This window comes from Buteo buteo, chromosome 10 (assembly GCF_964188355.1).
Source record: "Buteo buteo chromosome 10, bButBut1.hap1.1, whole genome shotgun sequence".
NCBI lineage: Eukaryota > Metazoa > Chordata > Aves > Accipitriformes > Accipitridae > Buteo > Buteo buteo.
The window spans coordinates 43,584,618-43,609,881 of record NC_134180.1 but is presented as its reverse complement, the minus strand read 5'-3'; the positions used below and the strand labels follow the sequence as shown (position 1 = coordinate 43,609,881).

Here is a 25,264-nt window from a genome sequence, read left to right as displayed (position 1 = left end):
ACACATACCTAGTGTGCTATGACATAATCTCCAATTAAATGCCTGTATAGATTAGAGTGGTTTTACATGTGTGTGCATGTTTAACCTCAAATTAACGTCATAAGAAAGTAAGGAGTGCCTAAACTACCTAAAATTTAGTTTTCATTCCTGTCTTATCATAAAATGAATACCAAAGTGTAGAATAGTGCCGTATATGAAATTCTTTATAAATTAAGGTTACAAGTTTAAGCTTTAATAGTTAACATAAAGATTCTTAGTGTTTATCCAGATGTTTTATTCAGAGCTTTTTTTCCTCTATAAAAAGAGAAGAACTTTTGCTTTTCAAGTGATACCTTTATTTCTTTACACTTTAGGATTCGCTACCTGTAACGTAAGTTTCAAAACTATACAGAAACCTTTGTCTGCAGAGGGTTACTGGTGGTGTTTCCAATGCACTCAAGTTGTGAAGTGTGTATCAAAGGGAGAAGCAAAAGTGCTAAGCAAGCTTCAGAAATGATGTGTGGCAAGGGGATCTCCAAGCCGGTTTTCCATTTCCATATTAAAACAAAACTCAGAATTCTTTATTTTTAATTCTTCTTTGCCAATAAGCCTGGATACATGTTTTTAAACATCTGAAAAGGTCTAATTTTAAGGAGTCTTTAAAAGAAAAGATCTCAAATTAGAGATCAAAGAATGGAGGCACCCAAAACAATTTTTTTGAAAATTTTCAACCAAGATAAGCCTCAGCCTCTTTTTCTAATTGCAATTTGTTCTTGCAAGTTTAAGACTGCTTTTTAAATTGTGTACTGTAAGAACACTTTTCCTTCACCTGTACTAACAATGCACATGTAAACACTCTGACTTTCATGAACTGAATTACCAAGTGATTTTGCATTAAACCCACTTTAAAAACAAGGCCCATGATAATTATCACTTACACTATATTAGTTTAACCATGAAAGCTAAATACATAAATGTTTTTCTAGCTTGATCAGCCAAAATAAGGGTATATTAGAGCTACAAAGGATCTCAAATATTAGTTATGCATGGCTGTAGGTTGACTATTGTCTACATACTGTAGGCCAGATCCTATTTGATATAAATCAGCATAACTCTGCTGATTTCAAAGAACTACCTCACATCATCCTCAGTAAAGGATTTGCCCTCCTCTGAAGAGAAAACTGTTCATCAGTAATTGAAAAAAGTGATTAATCTGCACTGCTCCCATTGATCTAATACATGACTGCAATCAGATATCAGCACAAAGAAATGTAGAGTTTATGGCTGTGCTATTCAACAGACAGCTTTTCTTTTATACTTAAATGATGAACCTTCTCACTAGACAGTTCAGAAAATTACATATGTAATTGTTTTTATAAATCTAAGGGAAAATATATTCACAGGACTACATGAAACTTTAATTGGTGCATAGATAATTAATTAAGGAGATAGCCAAATTAAATTAACTTACAATTCAAAGGCAAACTGTGCTGTACCAAAATGACTTATTCTTACTATGGATGGTATTTTACTCAGCCTGAATAACTAACTTTTGCATGAGGCCATCTCTCTACTGGAATGTGCTGTTCGACTGTTTCAGAGGAACTGCAGGCCAGCAGCCAGAACTGGGAATAGGACTAACAGAAATATAGCCACAGACCCTGCACCCATTCCTTCAGGCATCGGCTGAATGGCATCCAGACACATGGAGTCTGGGGGAAAGCAATCTCTCTGAGTCTGCAGAGCAATTACACTGGTTCTAACACTTGGAGCCACCCGCTGTGCATGCTTTCTTGAACAAACAACGGTTTCATTCCTGTGCAATTTTTTAATGACTAGTAACTTCAATTTGCAATCTCTTAAACTGATTTGTAAAAAGACCTGAAAATGCGATAGCCAAATTAAAGAAATCTCTTAGTGCTATAGGGATTATCTGTGTTCGTTCTACTACATATTTGTACCAGGTACTAAATTTTGGTTTTGTTCTGCCCTAAGTAAGCAAGCTCAGAGTATAGGAAGAGTTTCCACTGATTATTAGTTTGAGCAATATAACATACGAAGAGCTTACCAAACACCTAAGGGAATACTTTCTAGATTCATCAATGCATATATTATAATTTGGTGACATTCAGAAAGAATTTTCAAATAACAACCAAAACATAAAAAATTCACGTCAAAACATGTTGGAAGTTAATCATAACAAGCAGCATTACCAGTCGGTCAAGCCCTGAGATAGTTGCTATTTGTGCCAGTTCTCTAAGGTAACTCTCAGCAAATTGATAATAATAGGGTTTTCAGAGTGTGAAAGTTTAAAAGAACATGAATCATATTAACCCATCCATACATACTGTTCACAAAACCCCTCGTGGATATACATGGCCAGAAGTAATTACCTCTTCGGCAATGAGCAATATTGTATAATTAAATATCTAACCAGAAAAGGAAAAGGTACAGCAGAGAACAGTCTTTTTTTGAATGATCATGTAATCTTAGGACCTTTATTCGTCTAAGTTCTGTGAGTGAGATTCAGAGCAGTAATTGAGTTCTGACCCCAGGACAGAAGCAGAAGCAGTGCAAATACAGAAAGGTGATGAATCTTTCAGCTCTTCTTTAAGAACAATCTAAAACTAAAAGAAAGGTTACTTACCAGTAACCGATGCTCTTTGAGAAGTGTAGCCCAAATGTACATTCTAACAATTCTACCTCTCAATCACAGGACTCATACCTGGAAGGACTCTGAGGAGAGAGGAGAAGCAGATGGAAGACAAATGTATATGTGGACTACACATTGTGAAGAACACCGGTTACTGGTAAGACATCTTTTTTTCTTTGAATGAATCCCATGTGTACTCTTAACAGTGACTGAATCCAAGCAGCTACCCCCAATGACTCATTACGTGGTGGAGGTCTCGATACCTTTCACGCAAGTACTTTATCAAATGCTGCATTTGTTCTTGAAGCACTGGAGACAGTGTTATGCCTGGCAAAGGCAAGGATGAATCTCCAGGCAGCTGCACTACAAGCATCTGGAGTCAAAACTTCCCTGCCTGCAGAGGGTGAAGCCACCTAAGCTCTGGGCAGTTGTACACTAACCCTCATTAGACTCCACTTTAGCAATCTGATAGCAAATCAGGATTCAACCCATCATTGCCTTTTATTGCGTAGAGACAACCAAACACTGCATTTCCTAGGGATGAAGAGCCTGTAACAGAGTGGTAAAGGTTTGGACCTGTAAAGATAGAAGGAGAGAGGACTCCCAGCTATGGAGATGAGAAGTATAGATACAGTCTTAGAGTGCATGGCATGGGAAAGAAAAGCTGGAGTCTAATTCCCTGGTTAAAATGGAATTCTAAAATGAATATTTGAAGAAAGTCCTGCAACTAAACCAGCTTCTGGTAAATTAAGATCAGCAAGGTCCACCTTACAATGATGAGGGCCTTTAGAAGACATGGAACACGAGTGAAAGCCTGTAGTGGACGAAAACATAGTATTAAAAATGCACTAGAGAGGGACTCCAAACACTGACCCACCTTTGAGCAAAATGTGTCAGCTCACAAAAATTTGAGATTCCCATGAGCCTGAGTGGCAGAGAGGTCTCTGTCACATTTGCCTCCCTCCTGAAAGACATCCTATCAGGATTTTTAGACCAAATGTCCCAAAATGTTTCTGACTTTCATACCCAGACAAGCTCCAGATAATGCAAGGGAGGGAGAGCTCCTCTTTTCCTCTTTACATGCTACACCACGGTTGTCGATCACTCCATGTGTGCGTGATCATTCAGAGAGCAGACTGCAAGTTTTCCATGCACTCTGGCAAGGCAAGTTCCCTGTACTCTAGATGCCTTGAGCCAGAGTGCACTCCCCTTGCCATGAGGAATGTGTCCAGAATGAACATTTTTGGTGGCAAAAGGGCATCTCGTAATAAACACTTGAGTAGCCTGGCTGCTAGCAGAGAAAATCACTGGGATAAAGGCAATGATGTAAGAGGCTAATGGATACACAGGTGCACCATTTACAGTTGTAGACACTGGAGGTGGAATTTGGTATGTGACAAAGTAGAAGAAGATGACCCTGAGGTATCAGGGTGAACCTGCAGTGAACAGATCCCCAGTGGAAGACTGTGTTCCCTTTGTAAAACTATACATCCATGATGATCAGCATGGATTGACAGTCACGGTGACAGAGTCTGTTCCCTCTGCAAGGAAAATAATGTCCAAAGATGCATGAGCAACTGGACAGCTGCCAGAATGGATGTGAAATCCTCTCTGGTGTCAGGAGGAGAAAGTCATAAAAGACCGACCAGATAAATTCTGAAAGAATATGCTATCATATGTACAGTCCATCCCCATTTGTTATATAGTACAGGGAAGAACAACTGCTCCTCAGATTTGTGCAAAGGTTGGAGCTTTCAGGCCAAAAAGGCTGCAACAGCAGTGTTTGGTGTGAATGCGCCTGCCTTAGCAGCGGAGCCCACAGAGGCCAGGGCTCAGCAGGTCTCGTAACATGCTGAGAGCGAAAAGGCTGATGCACATCCCAGGAGCCCATCACCATAGGGTGAAGCACATGCACTGACCCCTTGGCTCTAGAATCGCCTTTCTGCTGTGCTTGCGTGTCTGTCTCTTCTTCCAATGGCTTGAAGGGCTATCCAGGAAAAGAGCTGGTATGCTCTACCTCCTCTGTCATATCTGAAGTAGGAAGAGTAGAAGGGCTAAACTATTGTGGTAACATGGAAAGGATCCTAGCAATAAGTGGAGCCCAAGTATGCTCCTTATTTGCATGTACATGGTGGACTCATTCAAAGAAAGAATGGATATTGCCTTAATGTTAGTATGAATGCCAAAATGGGAAAACAGAAACGTAAAAAAAAAATATTTAAAAATCCAACATTAAGATGGCATCTGAACTTTGTCCAAACTCTTCGGTGCCAAAACATTGAAACTTTTTAGTTTCATTAAGGTGGGAAGTTCCGTAACAAAAGCATTATCAAGACATCTCAGCACGGCAACATTTAACCTCAGGCAGAATTGATATCAACAAAGGAGGAAAAATTTACTCCCCAAATTCCTCAAGAAAAGTACATGAGACAAATCAATCAGGTTTAAGGGTTGAAGGTCTACAGCCTGAGTCAGTTCCTATCTCTCCTAGTCTAGACTGTGCTCTCTCACTAGTTCTACAATGCTCACAACCCACTGCATAGTTTTTCAGGTTGACTTGAGAGAACAGCTTCCCACCCCAACAGGCAAAGGTCCTGTTCTCCTGCCCTCCTCACACCTGCTTTGGTGCACAGCCGCTGTTTACCTTTAGCTGGCTTTGGTGTTTGCCAGACTCCATAGTGAGCAAATGGACCGTGAGGAGTGTCATAAAATGAACATAACAAGAAGAACGATAGCTTTTTCCATTTTCAGTGAGATAAATCAGCTCAGTGACTTGTCCAGTGAGCCCTGAGCAAGCATAAGGGCAGATGCAGGGTTACCAGCCAGCACTGAAGGGGCAACGGGAAGGACACCAGCTGACACATTCCACCCCAAGGAACATCACATCATGGGGATGTAATTACCTTCCTCCGTAATGGACATCCCAATCCTCTCTTACACCTGGGCCGCTGGGGAAAAAGGAAGGTGGGGCCGAACTGCTGTTTTGGTGGCATCCAGCTGCCAGCTCAGCTTGGTCAGGAAACCTTGCCTGCTCTTATGACCTCCACTGCCTCCTCCCAGCAGTGAGCCACCTCCTCCCTCCCTCACCTCAGCAATAGCTCTCATAATCAGTAATTACACATGAAGTCATGTGCCTGAAATCAGCAGCTGACCTGGCTGAAAAGTAACTTGGCAAATAAAAGGGAAAAACAAAACACCCCCCCTCACACACACTAGTTTTCTGCTTCCTCAGCACAAACTCATAGCACAATTACAGGTTTGAAAAGGAGGCAGAGTGATCCAGCTCAGATTGGGTTTATGTGCCAGGGAAGGCACCCTGCAGCTGCAACTCCCTGAACTCCCAGGAGGCCCCAAACCAGCGCTGTCCTGCTGGCTCCCCACTCCTATGCCCACTCTGTGCCTCCTCCTGCATGCCACTACAGCTGGTTGTGCAGCAACAAGAGGGAACAGCCACTGAAAATGTCCAGCTGAAAATTCGCCATATTTCTGATAGGCTGCTTTCATCTGTATCACTTATGTACTCAACATCACCATACACCTGAACAAAACCACCCTAGGACAGGACAGGGTATATGGATGCAGGAACAGCAAAGGGAAGCTAGGCTGCCTTTGTTAGCAAGAATGCCAGCTTGAGTGATCTTAAAGTGTTGTCTGAAATACAGTTTCAGACTCTAGCTGTACAGATAAAAGCACAAACCTACACTGCTGTGGGGACATACTGATGGGAGAGTACTCCCTGTACATGGGAAAGCACTGGAACCTGAAACCCAAAATCAAGAGACCCAAGATTTGATTCTGGGACTTGGACAGTTTCAACACAAACTAGAGTTAAGTTTAACTTTATGGTCTGGTCCATACATAATGTATTTTATAACACACAATTGTAATGCGGAAAATCATCTAACAGAATTAAGCAAATAATTTTAAACAAATATATTACAGAGATTTCTACATTATTTTATTTTTTATGCTCAACCTTAATTTCAACAATGAAACTGCTGACAGTATATCAGACACAGATGTAGAAAGTCCTTCCCCTAATTTTTACTGCGTATGGATGATAATTACTGGAAACAAAATGGTATTCACACGCCATATGTTGCATTACCAAGGAAACTTGTATTTCTGTGGTTATACTGAAAATTAACATATTCTTGGAACATAGGCGTGTATAAATCTCAAGGAAAATTCAGTCTTTTCTGATGCCTATGGCAGCACGGGATAGGTATCAAGAAAGGCTCATTTTAAGCATTAAGTTTCTCAGAGGAATAGTCATATGCATAAGAACAGAAGAATCTGTTTTTTTGACAAAACTTTTGCTCTGCTGAAGGAAATAATAGAAAATTTTCTTTTGATTTCAGTGGAGGCAGGATAACATGCTAGTTTGCTTGCATTTAATGATCCTATATATCAGTTGTCACAATTTTTAAATCATTAAATATCACGAAGTTACATACAATTCTAAAGCCAAATATCACATTTCCACATGGAAACAGCAAGAGATAAAAGAAGTAAATGTGTTTTAATCTATTAAAACACACTGAAACCCAGATCTTGGCCCCACTCAAGTTTTTCTTTGGATGCCAGTGGAACTAAGACCAAACCATAAAGATTAAAAAAAAAAAAGTCAAGGTTTTTTTCCTTATAGTTTAAATAGTTTTTAAAAAGTAATTCTAAATATTATTTTTATCTTTTAAAATATATTTTATATAAATGTATTTTTACAAATACCTAAAAAGAATAGTTTAATTTTTTTTTTAAATAAATTCTTATATGCGTTAGAAAAATTATGTGAACTATACCTGTTATCACTCAGATTTAACACTCTCAGCTTCTGCATCTGACCAATTTCATCAGGAAGAAATTCTAGCTTGTTAGAGCGCAGAGACATCACTGTTACGTTTTTACAGCTTCCAATCTATAGGAATGAAAAAAACAAAGATGTTAGGATACCTACTTTGATAAAATTTATTATCACTAACTTTTTACGTCAGGAGGTGTCCAAATTGTGTTTTTACTGTAAGTGACAGAAAGCAAAAAAAATACAGAATCTAGTCAGAAAATAATGCTCTCCCTTTGTCAGTAACATCAGGGAAATGCCTAGGGTTACCTGCACTACTGTTCTGAGTGATACTCTCACCTTTACATGGATTTACTAATTTACTGGTTTTATTATTTTACTGTGGAGTACGTAAGAAAGGTTTGGTGTTCCACATCACGTAGAAACAATTGCTTTAACAGATATTTTGTCTGAGTAGGGATGAAATCTTGGGCCTACCACAAAACATTTCAATCTGTAATTTAAAAACAGAATCAGCTTCTCACTTCTCTGGGCAGCTCAGGAAGGAAATTCTCATCCACAGCCAACGTCCTCAGGTTATGAAGGTAGCCAATGGTAGAAGGTAAGGACTCCAACTCATTACAGCTGCAGTCAAATTCTTCTAATAAAGATAAACTGAAATTGTAAATACACTTGTTAGACGCTATACAAGGACTAGATAACAAAAATCAACAATCTAAAACCTTTGGAAGTTTTAAAGCATCACACTACTACAGACATCATGCCCTGAAGAGGGAACCTTTATTGCAGATTTCCCTAGGAGAAGTCTATAATAACATGATTTGAGGAACTATTAGGGACACTGTTTATCAATCTTACCCAGTAAGGCAGTTTAAGAAAGACAACTCAGTTTCCCCACATTATCATTCTTACTTTTTGTAGTAAGGAGTATTCCAAGTAGTTCAAACAGATAGTGATCAGGGCAATTCATACTAAGCTAAAGCAATAAACCAAAAAGTTTATAATCTTAACATATAAAGACAGACAACAGGTAAAGAAATACCGCTGGTCAGAGCAAAGGGAAGGGAAGCAGAAATTGCCTTCAGGGTACATTCCAACTGATGCACTTGACATCATTTCTAATACTAGTTCTAATCAGTAGTAAAAAAAGATGAACTTGGATCCAAACTCAGCAAAGTAATCTCAGCCTGTTGTAGTCAGACCCAGCTTTTGTAAAAGTGCTTATCTTTCACATGTTCAGAAAGCTGGCTAAAAAGCGATCTTCAAAGGGTATCTGTATGGCAAGGACTGAAACAAAGCAGACCAGAGTAAGTAATCTTCTGACACTCAAGGTCTCTCTTTTAAAAAAATGAAGTAATCTCAATTTCTGTCTTGTATCTTTTTTCCTAGACTGTTGTACTGTCAAACTGTAAAAAGAAAGACACCTGACCTTTCCTCTACGTAATCATGTTTTCAGGAAAGAGGATGAAGTAGAGACAGCTGACAGAGACTCCCCTGTTGAACTGAACTCTGGGTCAGCCATAGTCCCCAGTACCAGAGAGCAGTACGTACAGAGAAAGCACAGCTTGCTAGTGCACGGAATTGGCATTCAGTATATCCCTGCATTTTATTATCCATGAAGAGGTTGTGAAATGAGTTGGAGATTTCATACTGAGTCCTAAATGAAAGGGGCCCACATCATAAAAGCCACTGCCTTCTCTGATAGCAGCTGGCACCTACGCAGAATGAAAGCCAAGGAAACGCCAAGAGCTGACCAATGCAGAGCGCTGACAGTCAGCACTTGAACCTCCCCACCCACCGCTGGTCCGGAATGAGATGGCCTTCAGAGGCATTTTTCTGCTCTTCAGGACCCTGTCCTAGCCAGTCACACAACCCGCAGGACTCTTTTGAGTATTTGCTTTTCCCTGAAGACAGCAGGTAGTATCAGGCAACACTTACACATCAATCTTACTTTGGTGATTAAAAACCAACAATTTGACCTTTGCTAATGCAAGTAACGCTTACCAACAGGAATATATATGTGTAATACATGTTATATAGAGAGATATATAAAAACATATACATATTACATATGCATTATGCGCACACACACACATATTTAAAAATATTCTGAAGAAATATCTACTGAACCTCTTATAAAATTAGGCTCGATATAAAGATTCTTAAAATGAATGCTGTACTGCACTGCTCATTCAGCTCACAGAATAAAAGTTTTGTGACCCGTAACAAATGCCATTGTTCCCTGCTTCTGCTGCCCCTTTTCTGCTCCACATGTACTACCTTTTTCTCTCAAGTGCTTTAATTAATAGTAAGGTTAAATGGCAAGCAATTATTTCTTCCTCCACGTTTGTCATCTCCCACTGACTAAGGGACTAGGTGCCCAGAAGATTGTCTGGTCTTTCCAAATGTTTTGGTAGATCTGATAAAAAGTTTACCTCTGCTACAAACCTTGCTCCTTAGTATTTATATGAGTCACAGCTGCAGGACTGGACCTTCACTGTACGTCTAACTTACCTTTATTCCAGTTTATTAATTAAAAAAAGGTCATTCAGCCTTGAAATTTTATGAAACATGAAACCAGAAATAGCTACTCCTAACATGGAATTCTCAGTACTTTCCTCTAATTGCTGTATTTCAGTAGACTGAAAAGCCAAAGTGAGTCATACAGTGATTAGTGAAAGAGATGCATGGAATATACCCAAAAGCTCTGCCAGGCTTTAGTTATAGCTTTTCTTTAATACAAGCTCTGTATCCACCACAATTGATTTCAAACTAGATACAAAACAATTTCAGTAAAGGCAAAATTCAGTCATGTTTACCTACTTCATACAGAATAGGTGCTTGACAGTGGGAAGTCCAACTGGAAAACTTGTTAAATTGCAAGATGCATACATTCTTCCTTTTACTGATGATAACACAACCAGAAAAGCTTGAAAATAGATAAGCTAATTGAGAACTACAGCGTTTCCAATAGCAATCAGAAAATCTGATACTCTGAACAGTAACTGTGGAAGTTTCCCTGACAGTGAAGAATGACTTTATCAGACAAGAGAATTTTATTTGAAAGGTATTGTCTGGCACAGACATTCTCAGCTTCTTTCCTTCCTGATGACATCATCAGCAGACAAATGAAGAAGGCCACAATAAAAACACCAAAGTCAGTGTGAAACTATATTTTATCTCTGTAACTACCACGGTTAAAAAAATATGCACTTCAGAAGGTGATTTTTCATTCATCATGGATTAAGTTAAAATAACAGCTATAATTCCAACAATGCTAATTTAGCTAAAATATCATTAACCATACTGTCTTCTTGGGCTAAATTCAGATCATACTTGATACGTTTAAAGAAAGGCAGACAAAAATCAGATATGCACCTGCTGTTCAGTTTGGCACCCATTGAAATAAGGCAGTTCACAGTACATGCCCTAAGGTAGATGAGGAATATTTTTAGACAGATTAGTAGAGAGAGATTCACGGAGAATGAAGACTGCTACGAATAAAAGAGTAGTTCCAACCCACCTCAGCCCTTTTCTCCCAACAGCCACCCAGATAACTGCCAAAGCAGCCCAAATCCTAAGAGTTAGCTACACCCACTATTTGTCCAACATCAGGCAAAAGGAATTTTGCAGACCCAGGAACAGAAGTTTACACTTTCATTTGCAGCACCTGGTACTGTCAGATATGGTATAGACTAGACACATATACAAAACACCCATCTAACACTCATCTACACTGGCTCTTGACCTACTGCACCATTACCTATGAGGGGGTCACGACTTCCCTCATGACACCTTCCTACCGACAAAGGGGAAGCATGAGAATTCACCGGGATCCTACAGATAAAATCTCCAGTCTTTGGGTCCAATTTGGTAAAGTACTTAATCAACGTGAATCCGCTGATCTTATGTGGAATGTTTTATTAAGCTGGGTCTACTGTGCATAGTATCTTGCAGGGTCAAACTCCAAACGCCACTTACAGGCTCGCCCTTTGAACAAGACTGCCAAAAATGTGGGTGGTGGTTCACTATTAGCAACATCGACTCAGACAGTGTTGAAGTGCTCTGTGTCTCATCATGAAATTTGTTCCTGGAGGGAGAGTTCCCTCCTCCACACTGCTAATCTTTGTGTGACAATAATATACTCTGCAGTGGGTACTACAACTATGATTTAGGAGAAGACGACCAGTAGGAAACTATCCAAATGGATGAGTCAGAGAAAGGAAGTTCATTTTGATGTGGGAGACACTGTCCTCATTAAATGAAAGTACTTCATTTAAAAAGCACAACCAATCACTCAAAAATAATGTGATAATATTAGGTGATTAGCCTACTGCTCTGCATATACACCGTTTAGAACAGCAGTATGCTTCTTTAAAAATGTAATTAAGGCTCCAGGACAAACAATACTGAACAGATATTAGGTTAAAAAGGAAGAGGGGTTTCCCTTCATTTTGAGAAATTCAATAAATAATAAAGGTTTTAAAAGGTCTTAATAACTGACCTCCAAAATTGTTAAAGATAATGCTGGACATTATATCAAACTTTTTGCAGCGTGTCCAGTACCGCTTTGAGCCTTACAAGCTTTCACTGCCTATCAGAATTTATTGCTACACAATTATTTGTGTAGCAAAGATCTGCCCTTTTGTGATTCATATAACCAACTTTTAATACTCTACATGAACATCACATAACTGTAAAGACACTGCAAGAAGTACAGCATGGTAGGCCAAACCTAAGCTTTCAGTTGCTACAGTTGTAATAGTTCACAAATTTTTCCTGAATGGCATACCAACAACTAAATTACTATAAAATGGGTGTGGGAGCAGTAAAGCACTGGCTGTGCAAGTTAGAGATTATTTCTATTCTAGAGACCTCACTGTACTATCATATTTCTGGACAAGTCTAAATGAAGTCTTCTCGGCTTTAATTTTGGAAGCCTCAGAACAGCGCTGGCTTAAGAAAACTACTTCTAATGAAACAGTTTGTTGAGCTACAATCTGCTGAAGAGAGAATGGTTTTTGCACTGAGAGCAAAGGCACAAACCGTGAGCGCAACTCTGCTCACAGATGCCCCGTTCCCAGCGTTTCATGCTGACAGCACAGAATTGGTATAAATGATATAACCATGTGTTCAGTCACACCAGGAAGACAATCATTACTTAGGCTGAACTCTGCTTCTTCTGCATGAATACTACTGCTGGTGCAAGAGGAATGATGGAAACACTAGTGCTATAGCTGTAGAAGGCAGCCAGGGACCATATATTCTGAATTTTTTTCCAAATATGAGTTTATATAGCATTTCAGAAGTAAAATATGTAGAGGAAGAGGCATCCTACAAAAATATCAATGTTAAAGATATGTTCTGCTAGAAGGGGATATGTGCAGTGTGAAACAACATAAAGAAGCACCTGTTTCCATACTTGGACACATGCTTGCATCTGCCTTCAATTTTACAATAAATTGAAGGTTTCATTTAGCAATAAGCTCAAGACACACAACAGTACAAGACAGAATTTTGCACCAGTGATCATGTAATATCTGACAAAATGATAGCTAAAGGGCATCACTACTGCTTTTCATAATAAGATCACTTACATGATATTTTCACATTTTGATGTATACACCTATGAAATTGTCATGACTTTTTCATTTATAATACTTCAATATTTTAAGAAATCTTCATACATATGAGGTTTGTGGCCATTTTCTTTTAAGCATCAAGTACTGGCTGTTGCTATGGAAACAGACATATTCCCCCAAATACTTCTATTTCTTCTACTTTTGCTGCTCTAATCATCTAAATTGCAAGTGATTCATACAGAAAAATACCTTTGTTCTTTTTCTTGGAAAATATGATACATTCCATCTTATCACTTATACCAGTATAAGTCCACAGAAGTAATAGTGTTGCTCCAAATTTAAATGTTATCAGCTGGGTGTTAGGCACACATTTTGAAATTGTTTTATAATTCAGTACATCTTTGCCTTATTTTTTATTTAAAAAAACCCCTACATTCTGCAAGCTGAAGGGAAAACACATTTTACTTAACGTTGAAAATCATGACACTTATACTCACTTTCCAATTGCATTTGGCAGAATTGTAAGCTGATTGTCATCTACTTTTAAAGTTGTAAGCCTTTTCAACAGTCCTACAAAACAGGTAAGGAAGAAGTAATAGAAAAATATTTCACATTAATCTTTTTTTTACGTTCTGTAATCTCCCATATCCTTAAACAAACAATGATTTCTAACACTCAATAACTTTGATCTAGATTTTAGAAAACATCTGTATATAGGACAGTACACAGACACATTCTTGTCCCTTTGAGAATACGTTTCATCAAAATGAAGCACTGATTAAATGTTAAGCTGAACTGCAAGTGAAATATGAAATGTATTTCTGGAGTCTTGAAAAAAACTGTAAAAAAAAAGAATAGTATCCTATCTGTGTATTTCTACTTATCTATTAATGTTTCGATCAAATTCAAGTCCTGTTGCCTTGATTAAAAGGTGCTTAGGTCATAACAGGACATTAGGCAAATTATCTAAAGCAAATGCTACATTTCTAAAGCTTCACAATATGTAGGTATAGAAGAAAACCAGAATCAGACCGAAAACTAGAATCAATCCTGAATGCATTTGTATACGCGGTTAATACTTATCATTAAAAGAATTATTATATATCTAAGTCTAAGCAGATGCATAACTGGGTAACATTTGCCAAGAAGGAAATGAAACTTCTGCTTTAGCAGTGCGTAACAGCAGAAGACAATAAAAAAGTAAAGACAGAAAAAATGGGGAAAATATTGCATTATAGTGCTAGAAACAGAGCTTGAAAAACATTTACACCTTCTGGAAGTTATTGACATTTCAAAATCTGTTTCTTTCCTGAAAGGATTCTGGATATACTGAAATATCATTTTTTAAATCATCATTTGTAATTAATGTTAAGAATAATACAGATTAATCACCAATATAGAGAAAAAAGTTAAATTGAATGTGCCATAATATGAAAGCTGAAGCAAATGAAAAGTATAATTAAAAGAAACACTACTCATTTCAATTGCAGAACATTTTTGTTGAAAACTTTTCCAAAATCAACATGTTCCAAGAAACATCTAGTTTTCAACAAAATTTTCTTTTAAGAGGAAAAAGTTCCACCAAAATGAATTTCAGCAAGCTCTCATTTGAAAATGCAGTATTAAAATGAATCTTTTTGCTTTATTTCTGTTAAATCTATTATCATTCAGTAATAGGAGTTTGGAAATGACAACTGAATGTATCTAATTGCAAGAATGTATACTTCAAAACGTAAACATTTATTCCTTTCGTGCAGGAGCTAAATGCCCTCTAAAAATCAATCTGCATATGCATATCAGAAAACCATATAAAGCAAAAATTCTAGAATTTATGGTGAGATGTAGAAGACCAAAATAGAAAATAGCTGTAAAAGACATCTAGTAACATTCGTGTAGCACGGTATTATTAATTTGCAGTACATTTTGGAATCTTGACTAAGTTGATTTGAAATTGGGGAATTTAACAGTTCCATGTTCAAAAGGACGCATTTAGGAAAGTGAAAAAGATGATGATGATGATATAGTGGGCTCATCGGCTAGAAGCAATAGAAGAGAGGAAAGACTTCAAGTGTTTCTAAAGAAAATAAAAGGGATCAAGACTGAAATGAAATATCCAGATGTATAGAGTCATAACCTACAATCACTTAGCTTCCAGAATTTCTGTATATTCTAAATAATTCAGAAATTCTATGCATGCAATATAGTCAAAAGCAAAAATGAACAGTTTGAACTATTTCTTTGTTTAATGCTCTCATACGGAATTGCATTACTGTAACTCAGAGCAGCAATTTCCTTCAAGAGTTTCACACTGTTAACATAATCACTATTATACTTACTTTCAAATTTAGATCAGATCAATTATATCTTTCTTTGCTTATTTTCTTTAAAACAGCAAATCAGAATAATCAATACCTTCTAACCACAGATTTTTTTCCTGACTTTACAAAATTATCTTCATGGACTGTGCAGACATAGATGTTTCAAACTCTTTCGGAATTTAATGGCAGTTCTTATTCCAGCTATTGTCAAGTCCCATAATTACTATTAAAGAAATCCTCAACTGTAAAAGATTACAAGAAATCCTGAGCTTTTCTCACCTATGGAGTCTGGCAGTTGCTGCAACATATTGGATGACAACAGGAGATCTTCAAGTCCTTCACATCCTGATATGTCCAAATCAACAGTTTCTATCCTGTTTTTTGACACATCCAGGTACACGAGCTGTTTTAACTTCCCTATAGACTTAATAGCATGTCACAAAGTGTTACTTGAAAAGATATACACTGCATGCCAGTTTCTAAGTTTAATTAAAGACAAACAATAGTAATACAGGCTTATATTCAGTTATGTCAGCATCCTTTTTACAAGAGTTATTTCACTGATCTGCTCTCTGCTTCTAAGGAGGCAGCTTCATGTTATCTTTAATCATATCTGAGTTGTATAAAGGGAAAATCTCTCTTTCACGCCAACATTTGCCATTCTACCCATGTTAATAGTCAAACATAATCTTTGTTTCTAGCACAGACTACTTTTTTAAAAACTGAATTATTAACATTGGAAACCTGGCAAATCTCTAAATCTTAAAATCAATTACCAGTTGGTATTTCCTTTCTATTTTTAAAAGTAAAAATTTAAAGCTAATATTAACTGTTTTAAACCTCTTGTTTTGGAGAAGGCTTTCATAAAACATCATCTAGGGTCTACTAGAATCAGATGCAGGAAACATGGATTATTCACTGAAAATAGTTATGCTCCTTGAGATTTAGTTCCATGACCTACTGCACATCTTCAACTCTAAATACCCTCTTCATGGATTATGATAGCTCAGCAGGACCATGTTTGGAACACATTTTAGCTCTGGATATATTAACCAATTTCATTGTGAACCGAAAAGAAACAGAATAATGGTTAAAATGTTTGTGCACACACTCTCTAGTATATCTGACATTTCTTCTACTTTGTTACACTGCAGCAACAATACTGCAATATTGGTGTTCTTGATCTCCAGCTGGTTTCAGTATCAAGAGGTGGTTTCAATATCAGCTTTTCTTTTCACTAACAAAGCACTCAAAGTGGATATTCGGACAGTGACTGAAAATGATCATTTTCTTTGCAAACATCCCGTTTAACACAAAAGATTAATGTAATCTATTTATGACAAAAACCAGTCATTGCTCAATGCAAAAAATTGAATTTTTATTAACAAATGTTCAAAACTGAAAGAGGAAGAACTACTTCTAACACCTAGACACGTTTGTGCTAGATATAGTTCTACATTTTCCCTGCAGCCATGAAGAGCATTATTATGTGAAACATATGATCTGTCACCTGTGTGATAAAATGCTAATGAAGGGGATCCCTTTCTCCAGTCATAATCAGTGTAGGTATTTTAGAGTATTTAATTTCAAATAATTTATGGCAATAAAAATTGAAAATCAAAGTCCTACTGTGGGGTAGCAACAACTCAGAAACAGCACTAATATATAACCACGACCCTAATGTTTAGATTGTAAAATATTTTTTGTTCCATTTCTAAATGGAGTGCTTTCTGGAGGAACATATCTTCATTCCACTGCCTCAGAATTGCTTTTAAAATAGTTGAATCTGTACATACCATCTGTTATTTTTAAGTTTATTTAGATTACTTAACATTTCATCTTCCTTTTTAAAACATGTGGGTTTTTATAAAACTGCTAGTTAATGCATGCTGACTGCGAAGACAATAGGAAATAACTTCCCCTCACAATGAAACCCACACAACATTTAAATAAAATAGGCACATCCCCATTTAGACGCTATCATGTAATAACACAACATTTAAAAGGTTTTTGTATTAATAGCTATGCTGAGACTTTTATTTCTTGATAGTAATTAATGACTATATGAACTAGGAATATGTACCCATTCAAGAAAATGCACATGCATTTATTTACTGCAAGGTCAATAGTTCACTATATCACACAATAATTTGATTATGTAAAAAAAATGTTCATACCCCAGGTAGTATTTGCAAAGAATTATTGTCCATCCACAATTCCTTTAGATTTTGTATTTGTTCGAGAACCTCAGGCTGAAGAAAAGAAGATAGTATTAGGACCATTAAATAAATCAGTTTTGTTTTTTTTTAAATATAAATCAGTATTTTCTTTAAGAAAAGATTCCCTCTTCACCTTGCTTTTTTTTCTTTCTGTGACCCACATCAGACTTTCAGATACTTAATGACATGAACAGTATGTTCATTTAATTTAATTTAACCACTGTTGCTCTTTTTCAAAACTTGTAAAATTTAAGAACCCCCTGGAAAAGAAATGAATACAAAGAAGTTCCTGTTCTAAACAGTCTATTGGCAGTATGCAATTTATGAAGAAGGCAAACGATTGAAGTGAGAATTGTGGAGCTTCAGAAACAATGCACTGAAAAGAAAGACCAAATCTCATCTTGTGGCACATGCGAAACTGCCTTTTGCATGATTTGTAGCCTTAAAAATAGCTTAACGGAGTCATATTGCTGAACATTTTCCTGGATATACTGCATTTATGTACAATTTAATGTCTGCAATTGTCATAATCAGTAGTTAAAATAGCTGTATGCAATGATAAAGCCTTAAAATTACAATATTAAACTTTAATCTAAGATGTTCTATTCTTTTCAACACTATAGGATATTAGTGAGAGAAACTCAAAAAGGCAATTCCCCAAATCATTTCTTATTCATTACAGCTGTGAAAATCAAGAATTATCAGGTCACAAATATTTCCATGTTTCAGCCTAAGCAGTATTTTTCTTTTTCATGAAACACTATTTTCACAGGTAAAACATCAGTTTGCCTTAGCTCTGTAAAGTCGTAGAGATTTTTTTTTTCAAAGTCTGCTAGAAACTGATATTAAATATTTCATTTGGCTCTGACTAAATCAGATTCTAGCATTTTGAAAGTCTGTAGTATTATTTCACTGGAATTATTTCAACACAGCTAGAAACAAATCTACCTGTCTAGCATCACAGGACCTTGAAAGACCTCTAATTATATCTCCTGTGGACTAAGTTCTTTGGAATGTTATAATTCCCACAAGAAATACAATTTTCCAGTTGTCCAGGTCACATGGTATGTTATGGGAGAAGCTCCCAATGCATCATCAGATAAGAAAGAACCTGCTAGTCTGGGGAGCTCAATCCCTCAGTTTTCCATGTTGTCACATAATGTATTTCTACTGAAAAATGATTAGTCAGTATTTTAAAAAGAATTTACTTTGCCTTGGCTAATTCTATTGAAATTCTGTTTCCTTCAATGGTTAAAACCACTTCTAATTTCCAGACTAAATCAATGAATGATCACTTTATACTATTTGTTCCTGTTATGATTAATGTTTTTTTATTCCTCCAGAGCGTTCACTGAGGTTATTAGAGATAATCATAATTTCCCTCTCAACTTTAATTTTCTTTTAAATTCCTCTCATTAGACAGACACCCTTCTCAAAGGCAACAGACTATTCCTATGTTGTACATATTACAGTTTAATTTGAAATTTCTTGAGCATGGATTATGGTATACCATGGATTATGATATAGCATTATGGCATACCATAATCCAGATGAGATCTCACTGATGTTTTGATAAGTGGTATTAACAATTGCTGTTTATCATTTGTTCAGTGCCATTTTTTGTCACTTCAAAGATTAGGAGATTTCAAACCCTTGACCCATACCTTGTGATTTACTGCTCCAGTTTTCCTAGATACCTGTGACACGGATTACCTATTCCCTTCCTTGATTACATTAAGTCACTTGAATATGGCAGCTATTTAGGAAGTGACAATTTCTATTTTAGGAACACGTACCTATCTCATGATTGGTATAATCTTGTTTCCAGAAAATTAATTAACAGAATTACTCCATTTTTGCAATTACTTTTACTCTTAACCCCATGCCTATTGCTCCAGTTTGTCTGTATGAAGACCCCAGCCTCTTCCAGTGCAAAGGGAGGGACTTAAATAGTCCAAGGATGGACTGTCAAAGAAATTAAACTCTTCCACCCCACCACAGTTCTAGGTAGTATATTTCTCCAATAAGAACAAAGTTTCTACTGAAACCCAAATCAGAACCTTTTGATCCTTTTTTCCAGGTGATCTGGATTTAAACTAGTACCACTTTTCCTATGACATTTCTGCAGATTCATTCTGTTCCCTTGCCTCTTGGCCCATTTGCTTCTGGCATTTGATTCTAGTTCATACATTTTTGGACCAGCTTCCTGAAAAATGAGTCAGCTCGGGGAGACTGTTTCTAATACCAGTACAGGGCCAGTGAAAACACAGAATGATGATGAAGTAATTTAAAACAGAGACTACAAAACCAAACCACCCCCCAGAAAGGCACACTGAATTCAGGAAGCATATACATATTTCTTATGATCAAAATTCCAAATGCCATTTCTGAAAAATTTTATTCTATTTATCTATGCAAAAGATTTCTAGTTTTAATTAAAAATCTAAGTTAAAACCATCTATTTTCTCCTACATAGCAGTATGAATTAGTAAACATTAACAGGGTTATAACCATAATGGTAGAAGGTAGTGCAAGGTAGTGCACCATCTGTAAACTAGGTGTAGAATTTTGCTACAGCTTTCTACTACTAGATGACATTTTGAAATTTGTTTAAAGTGAAATTATCTTAATTTTAAAAGTTACAGGAAATATCACCCTCATAAAATTGTAAGCCCTGATTCAGCAGCACTATTTTTACAGACTGTTATTCTATGACTCTGGAGGAAATGGTTCCGCTCACCGGGTTTAACAGTCACTAGACAGGCTACTGGTGGATAAGGCACATGCAGACATTTATTTCACCCTCAGTGTAATAGTGAGTGTCACAGTATTAATTTGTTGTAGTACAAAAGCACAGGCCCTCCCGAATAGCCCTAGCAGTGATAGGTCTCAAAAAGGATGAGGCAGCAGTTTTTCTAAGTTTTGCTTCTCTTAACATATTTACAGTTCCTGCAGGATGAAGTCAGCAAGCTCTACTTAAAAACAGGTCCATTTACAAACCCAGTTGAAGCACCCTCATACTGTTTCTGAGAAGTGTCAATTCCTACAGATGTAGTAGAAACCTGAAGGGAACAGCAACTTCATTATTTTCTATACTGATGTTAGAGAAAATTCCCAAAAGCTATTAAGTCTCAGGGAATTTAATACTCATCTTAGAGGTGAGTTAGGGACAGAAACTGCTTTTGGAGTCCAAAATTTACTTCTGCTAATAGCAATTTCGAATATTTGCAAGATATAATGATAGATATTCAGAAATTAATACATAATTGACACAAGTATTTATATTGAAATCATCAATTCATCCCACAGTATTCCAGCAGTAGCAACAAGCTCTGAGTGAGAATCGTCTGTGACCTTGATCTGAACTGCAGAAGCCTGATGTAGATGAAGCATATTCCATTATCAACATTCACCTCAGGAACTATGATAAATCTTCTATTCTACAAGGAAATGTGACCATAGCATGTGGCCACAACACAATAATGCCTTTTAAGTAAAAGTTTAATGCCTCATGCACAGAGCACCCAAAACATACAGGCTTTCTATTAAAAAATGGTGTGTTGCTTACCAGTTCAGAGAATTCATTATTGCCCAGATCAAGTCTCTCCAGTTGAGTCAGTTTGTGCATTGACCTGTAACAGATTAGGAAATATCTAAAATGAAATTTTTACTTGGAAGATGTCAGTCAAATTTTGTTTAGATAAAAAATAAAGCTCAAATGATACTGTTATTGCAAAAAGAATTACATCAGTTTGATGCTGATGCAACATACTCCATCCTTAAGACATTAGCTAAAGTTCTTGAACTAAAAAGCTAGCAACAATTATTTTAGTATAAAAATAAACATAATATCTTCATATAATTTTGCACAGTTGCTCAAGGAAGACGACCCACATTATATTTACAAGCAATTGAAAGTAATATAAATTGTGGCATTTTTGATACAGATTTATAAATTTCTTATCAACTTCTTTATAAACCACTAGCAAGTGTTTTGGCTCTTCATAGCAAAAGTACAAAATATGGTTCTTACCTCCCTAAAACTGTACCTAACTACAGTCACAATGCAAAAGCACTTTTGTGACAAGGATCAGCACGCTGAAGCTTAGATGAGGCTTGTTTTGAGTACTTCTGTTGGTTTAACAGAAGGCACTGAGCTGATGGGTTGCCCTCCTCTGGGGGTTGTAATACGGGTGACCTGAAACATGGCTTCCATTTCAGGAATAAGCAAACTGTCACACCGATGAGTGGTGGTATTTAGTGACACTTGCTGTCTGCCAGTAGCTTATGGAAATTCTATCATTGTAAGTAGATAAACAACAGAAGAGAGATTTTTAATTAAATGACCAATCTGAGATTCAAGCCTTTGACCTGCTGCAGAGCACATCTAGGCAAGTATTCCTCTCTCTGTGCGGTTCATGGCACAGGAGCGTAGCAGGGAGATGGTGCGATCCAAGACACCGCGTGTGGATGGGAGCAATGTGTTATACTTTGCCCCTTTTTGGGTAGCAGCTCCTCCGAGCGCAAGAAAGGCTTCACAGAGCCTCTGCTGCAGAGACCGTGCGCAAATGACAGCAGAATCAACCAAAGCAGCTTATCCTTCTTCACAGCATTATAAAAGAAAGAGTCAAATAAGAATGTATCATGAGAAAGCAAGTGAACCAAAAGTTAATATCAACCGTGCTTTATGCAGTAAAGGGCTTTAAATGAGGAATAACCTGGATTTATGTCTGTGACTGATCACTACATAACAGCAAAAAAGGCACTTTTACTGCTTGGGCTTAGGTGACTGAAACAGTGAAATAAAAGGAAAAGTGAGAAACTGCTAAAAATTACATGATTAAATTCTTCATTTACTGAAGTCAATGGGATAAATCTCCCAGGTTTATCTCTGAATTTGTGCTGTGAGAAAAACTGGTTATCTCAGGTATAGCTTAAACCGACAAAGGCACAGATCACAGCGTACGTGGACTGACTGTTAAAAGCATTTAAAATCTATCAATTTTTAATATAGGCAAACTTTTTAAAAATACACAGAGTTTTAAAAACTATACTTAGAACATATGACAGCAGAAGCACTGACTCAAAGAAGTAATCCCAAAGCAGCAAAGATCTTTTCAAAATGAGAGGAAAATTGCTGAGCAACTTGTGAACAGGAGCTGAAGGACTGAGCATGGTAGAAGGATGGCAGGACTGTGATTTCCTCAACTGGAATGGATGATCTGCAGTTGTGTAGTGTACAACTTTGCTCATATTGGAAAAAATAAGATTTTTCTAAAGTTAATTTACTACATGATACCTGTGTACTTTTTGCTACTTCAGGCCTTTGCAAAATGTTAGAATTTCATACTTGTACGAAACTAAGATGAGGAAGTTGTATTCAAAATTACTATGACATTGGAGAAAAGAATTATTTCCTCGTTTGAATACACTGATCTTGATTTTTTTTATAATGGTTGACATTTTAAAGTTTTAGTAAATGATTTCAAATAGTGCACTCAATACCCTTACTTTATATTTTAAAAGGTTACTAAATTTAAACCAAATGGCTTTATAAATATTCCAGAAAGATTTCATTCATTATGAAAAAAATTGATTTATTATGATTATATTCTTCCAGGCCTTTTAACGAAAATTCGGCACTAAACAAGGCATTTTAGATAGTAAGACTTCCAGGGACCTAAGCTCCGCCGCTATGCAAGGGGTGTAACATGCCAGAGAGTGACCGTGGGTGCTGGCCCTCCGCCGTCCCTGCTGCTGTCTGAACACCAAATGGTTCCTCACACAGTTTTGGTTCCTACTGCTTAGCTCTACCCCAAGCAATTCCTGGGCAGATTCAGGAGGCAGCCTGAGCCAGGACCCCTTCCAAAAGGCAATGTGGCTACCCTGTTTTGGATCAAGTTCAAATTTAATTAATTAATTAATTACTGCCTTTGTTTCTGTGAACGGAATTGGAACAGGATATTACCTCCAGTGCAGAATTTCTCTTTAAGCCCTGGTAGACCAATATGCTCTAAACAGCATACTGGATTTTGGTGGTGGTGGTAGTAAAAGAAGAAGATAAAAATAATTAAGTAATTTAGTATTAACTGCAACAGTCAGTTCAGAGGTCTTCTAAGGTAATCAGAATTGATCCTAATCAAAAAATTAGCATAGTCTTAATTGATGTGATCTAAAACATCAACCATTTTACCTCTGCAACTTGTATCAGAAGTAAAACTGATTATCAAAGATGCTATGGCTAAAAAACATAGACCTGTTTTAACGTTTAAATTATGGAAGGAGGAGGTTGTGATGGGGCTAGATAGAAAACAGTGCCACATATTTATTACAAGCAAACTTTACTTTTCATTTTCTAAAATAGGAAAAAAGAATTCACAGAAATATAAATGCCACTCTTCAGCAGTAGAGTGAAGTGGTTTTTGCTAGACATGTTAGTAAAATAAAAAAATATTTAGATAAACAAATATTCCACTCTCAAGTTTAAGAAGTTACATACTTCATTAGATTTCTTTAATTAAACAGACACTTTCTGACCTACTGTAATTCTTCACTTTCAGCATAACTTCAAGGAATGACTCTTTGGGTCACAGATCAAGATCAGGCATCAGATGTGCTTCTGTACTTTACAGAAATTAATGTTTTGTAGAGCAAAGTTGTTAAAATATATCTAGGCCTCTTGGGCAAATAGTTCACCATCGAACCAAATGAGTAATTCCTTTTGATAGAACCAGCTGTCTTTCATATTTAGGCTGTTAACTTTCATCTAACAATCTGCAGTATTTTCAAACACAGAAAATTTAAGCTAGATAATATAATAAATACCAATGCATTTACCCAACAGTATGGGGAAGTGCAATGCCAAGTCCTGAAGTCCTTTGAAACTGATGCTACCAGCACTGTGAAACTACTGGTAATACCACTGCAGGACATATTCCTATATTATTGATTCCTTCAGTGCCTTCTGTGTGTCTGTTTTACCTTTTATGGCTTTCTAAAATGTTCTTCTAAGTGTTCATCTTTCTACTTGTTCATTACTGTTCTTTTTTTGGTCCAGTTTTGCACAATCTCAGTTTCCTAACAAGTCTTTGAAACCTACCAAATATGTTATTTCTGCTGATCATTTGGTGTTTCGGAAATACCTAGAAACAGTCACAGTTTACTTTCAGAATCCATTTCATCTCTCTGTGCTGACAGTCACCCTAACACAGATTAATTCATGATAGCTTTGCTTATTAATGCTTTCTGAGAGGTTCACCTATTTCATACTCACTCAAGTTCACTGCTGTACATGGCTCCTTTCTATTTTTCTTTTTCCTGTCCCACTCTTTTCCAATATATTTTCCAACCTATTTGATCAATGTTTACAGATATCTTGCAGACAAGAAAGCAACAGGTACTTTTTGCTTGTTTGCTAAAATGAATGGTAGCTGCCCATACAGCCCTGAAGGGGTTAGCACCTAAATTAAAATTAAGTAAAAAAGTAATAACAAGGTATGAAACAAGATGTTGTAGTTTAAACCTAGAGCATGGAGAAGTCGAATCTGGCACAGTTCTGAAACAATATATATCAATATAACTGTGATCATGCCAGATTGAGCACACAGATTCTTAAACAGAAACTGACTTTCTATATACACTACACAGACCCTCATTTTAGTAATATAAATCTTGATTCATGCTTCCCAATTCCCAACCTGCTGCTTACTGCA

The 25,264-nt window shown here is 36.7% G+C and overlaps 1 protein-coding gene across 2 annotated transcripts in view; it reads right to left on the bottom strand.

Annotated features, from left to right (window-relative positions):
* Nucleotides 1-25,264, bottom strand: part of LRRC7 (leucine rich repeat containing 7) — a 176,054-nt gene that overhangs the window by 42,958 nt on the left and 107,832 nt on the right. For both annotated transcript variants that reach the window (XM_075037363.1, XM_075037364.1), the window contains 6 exons: nt 21,121-21,184; nt 17,511-17,585; nt 15,613-15,757; nt 13,513-13,585; nt 7,958-8,087; nt 7,435-7,550 (listed from right to left, as the gene is read on the bottom strand). In XM_075037363.1, the coding sequence (XP_074893464.1) occupies nt 7,435-7,550; nt 7,958-8,087; nt 13,513-13,585; nt 15,613-15,757; nt 17,511-17,585; nt 21,121-21,184 (603 nt within the window). The remainder of the gene's footprint in view (nt 1-7,434; nt 7,551-7,957; nt 8,088-13,512; nt 13,586-15,612; nt 15,758-17,510; nt 17,586-21,120; nt 21,185-25,264) is intronic.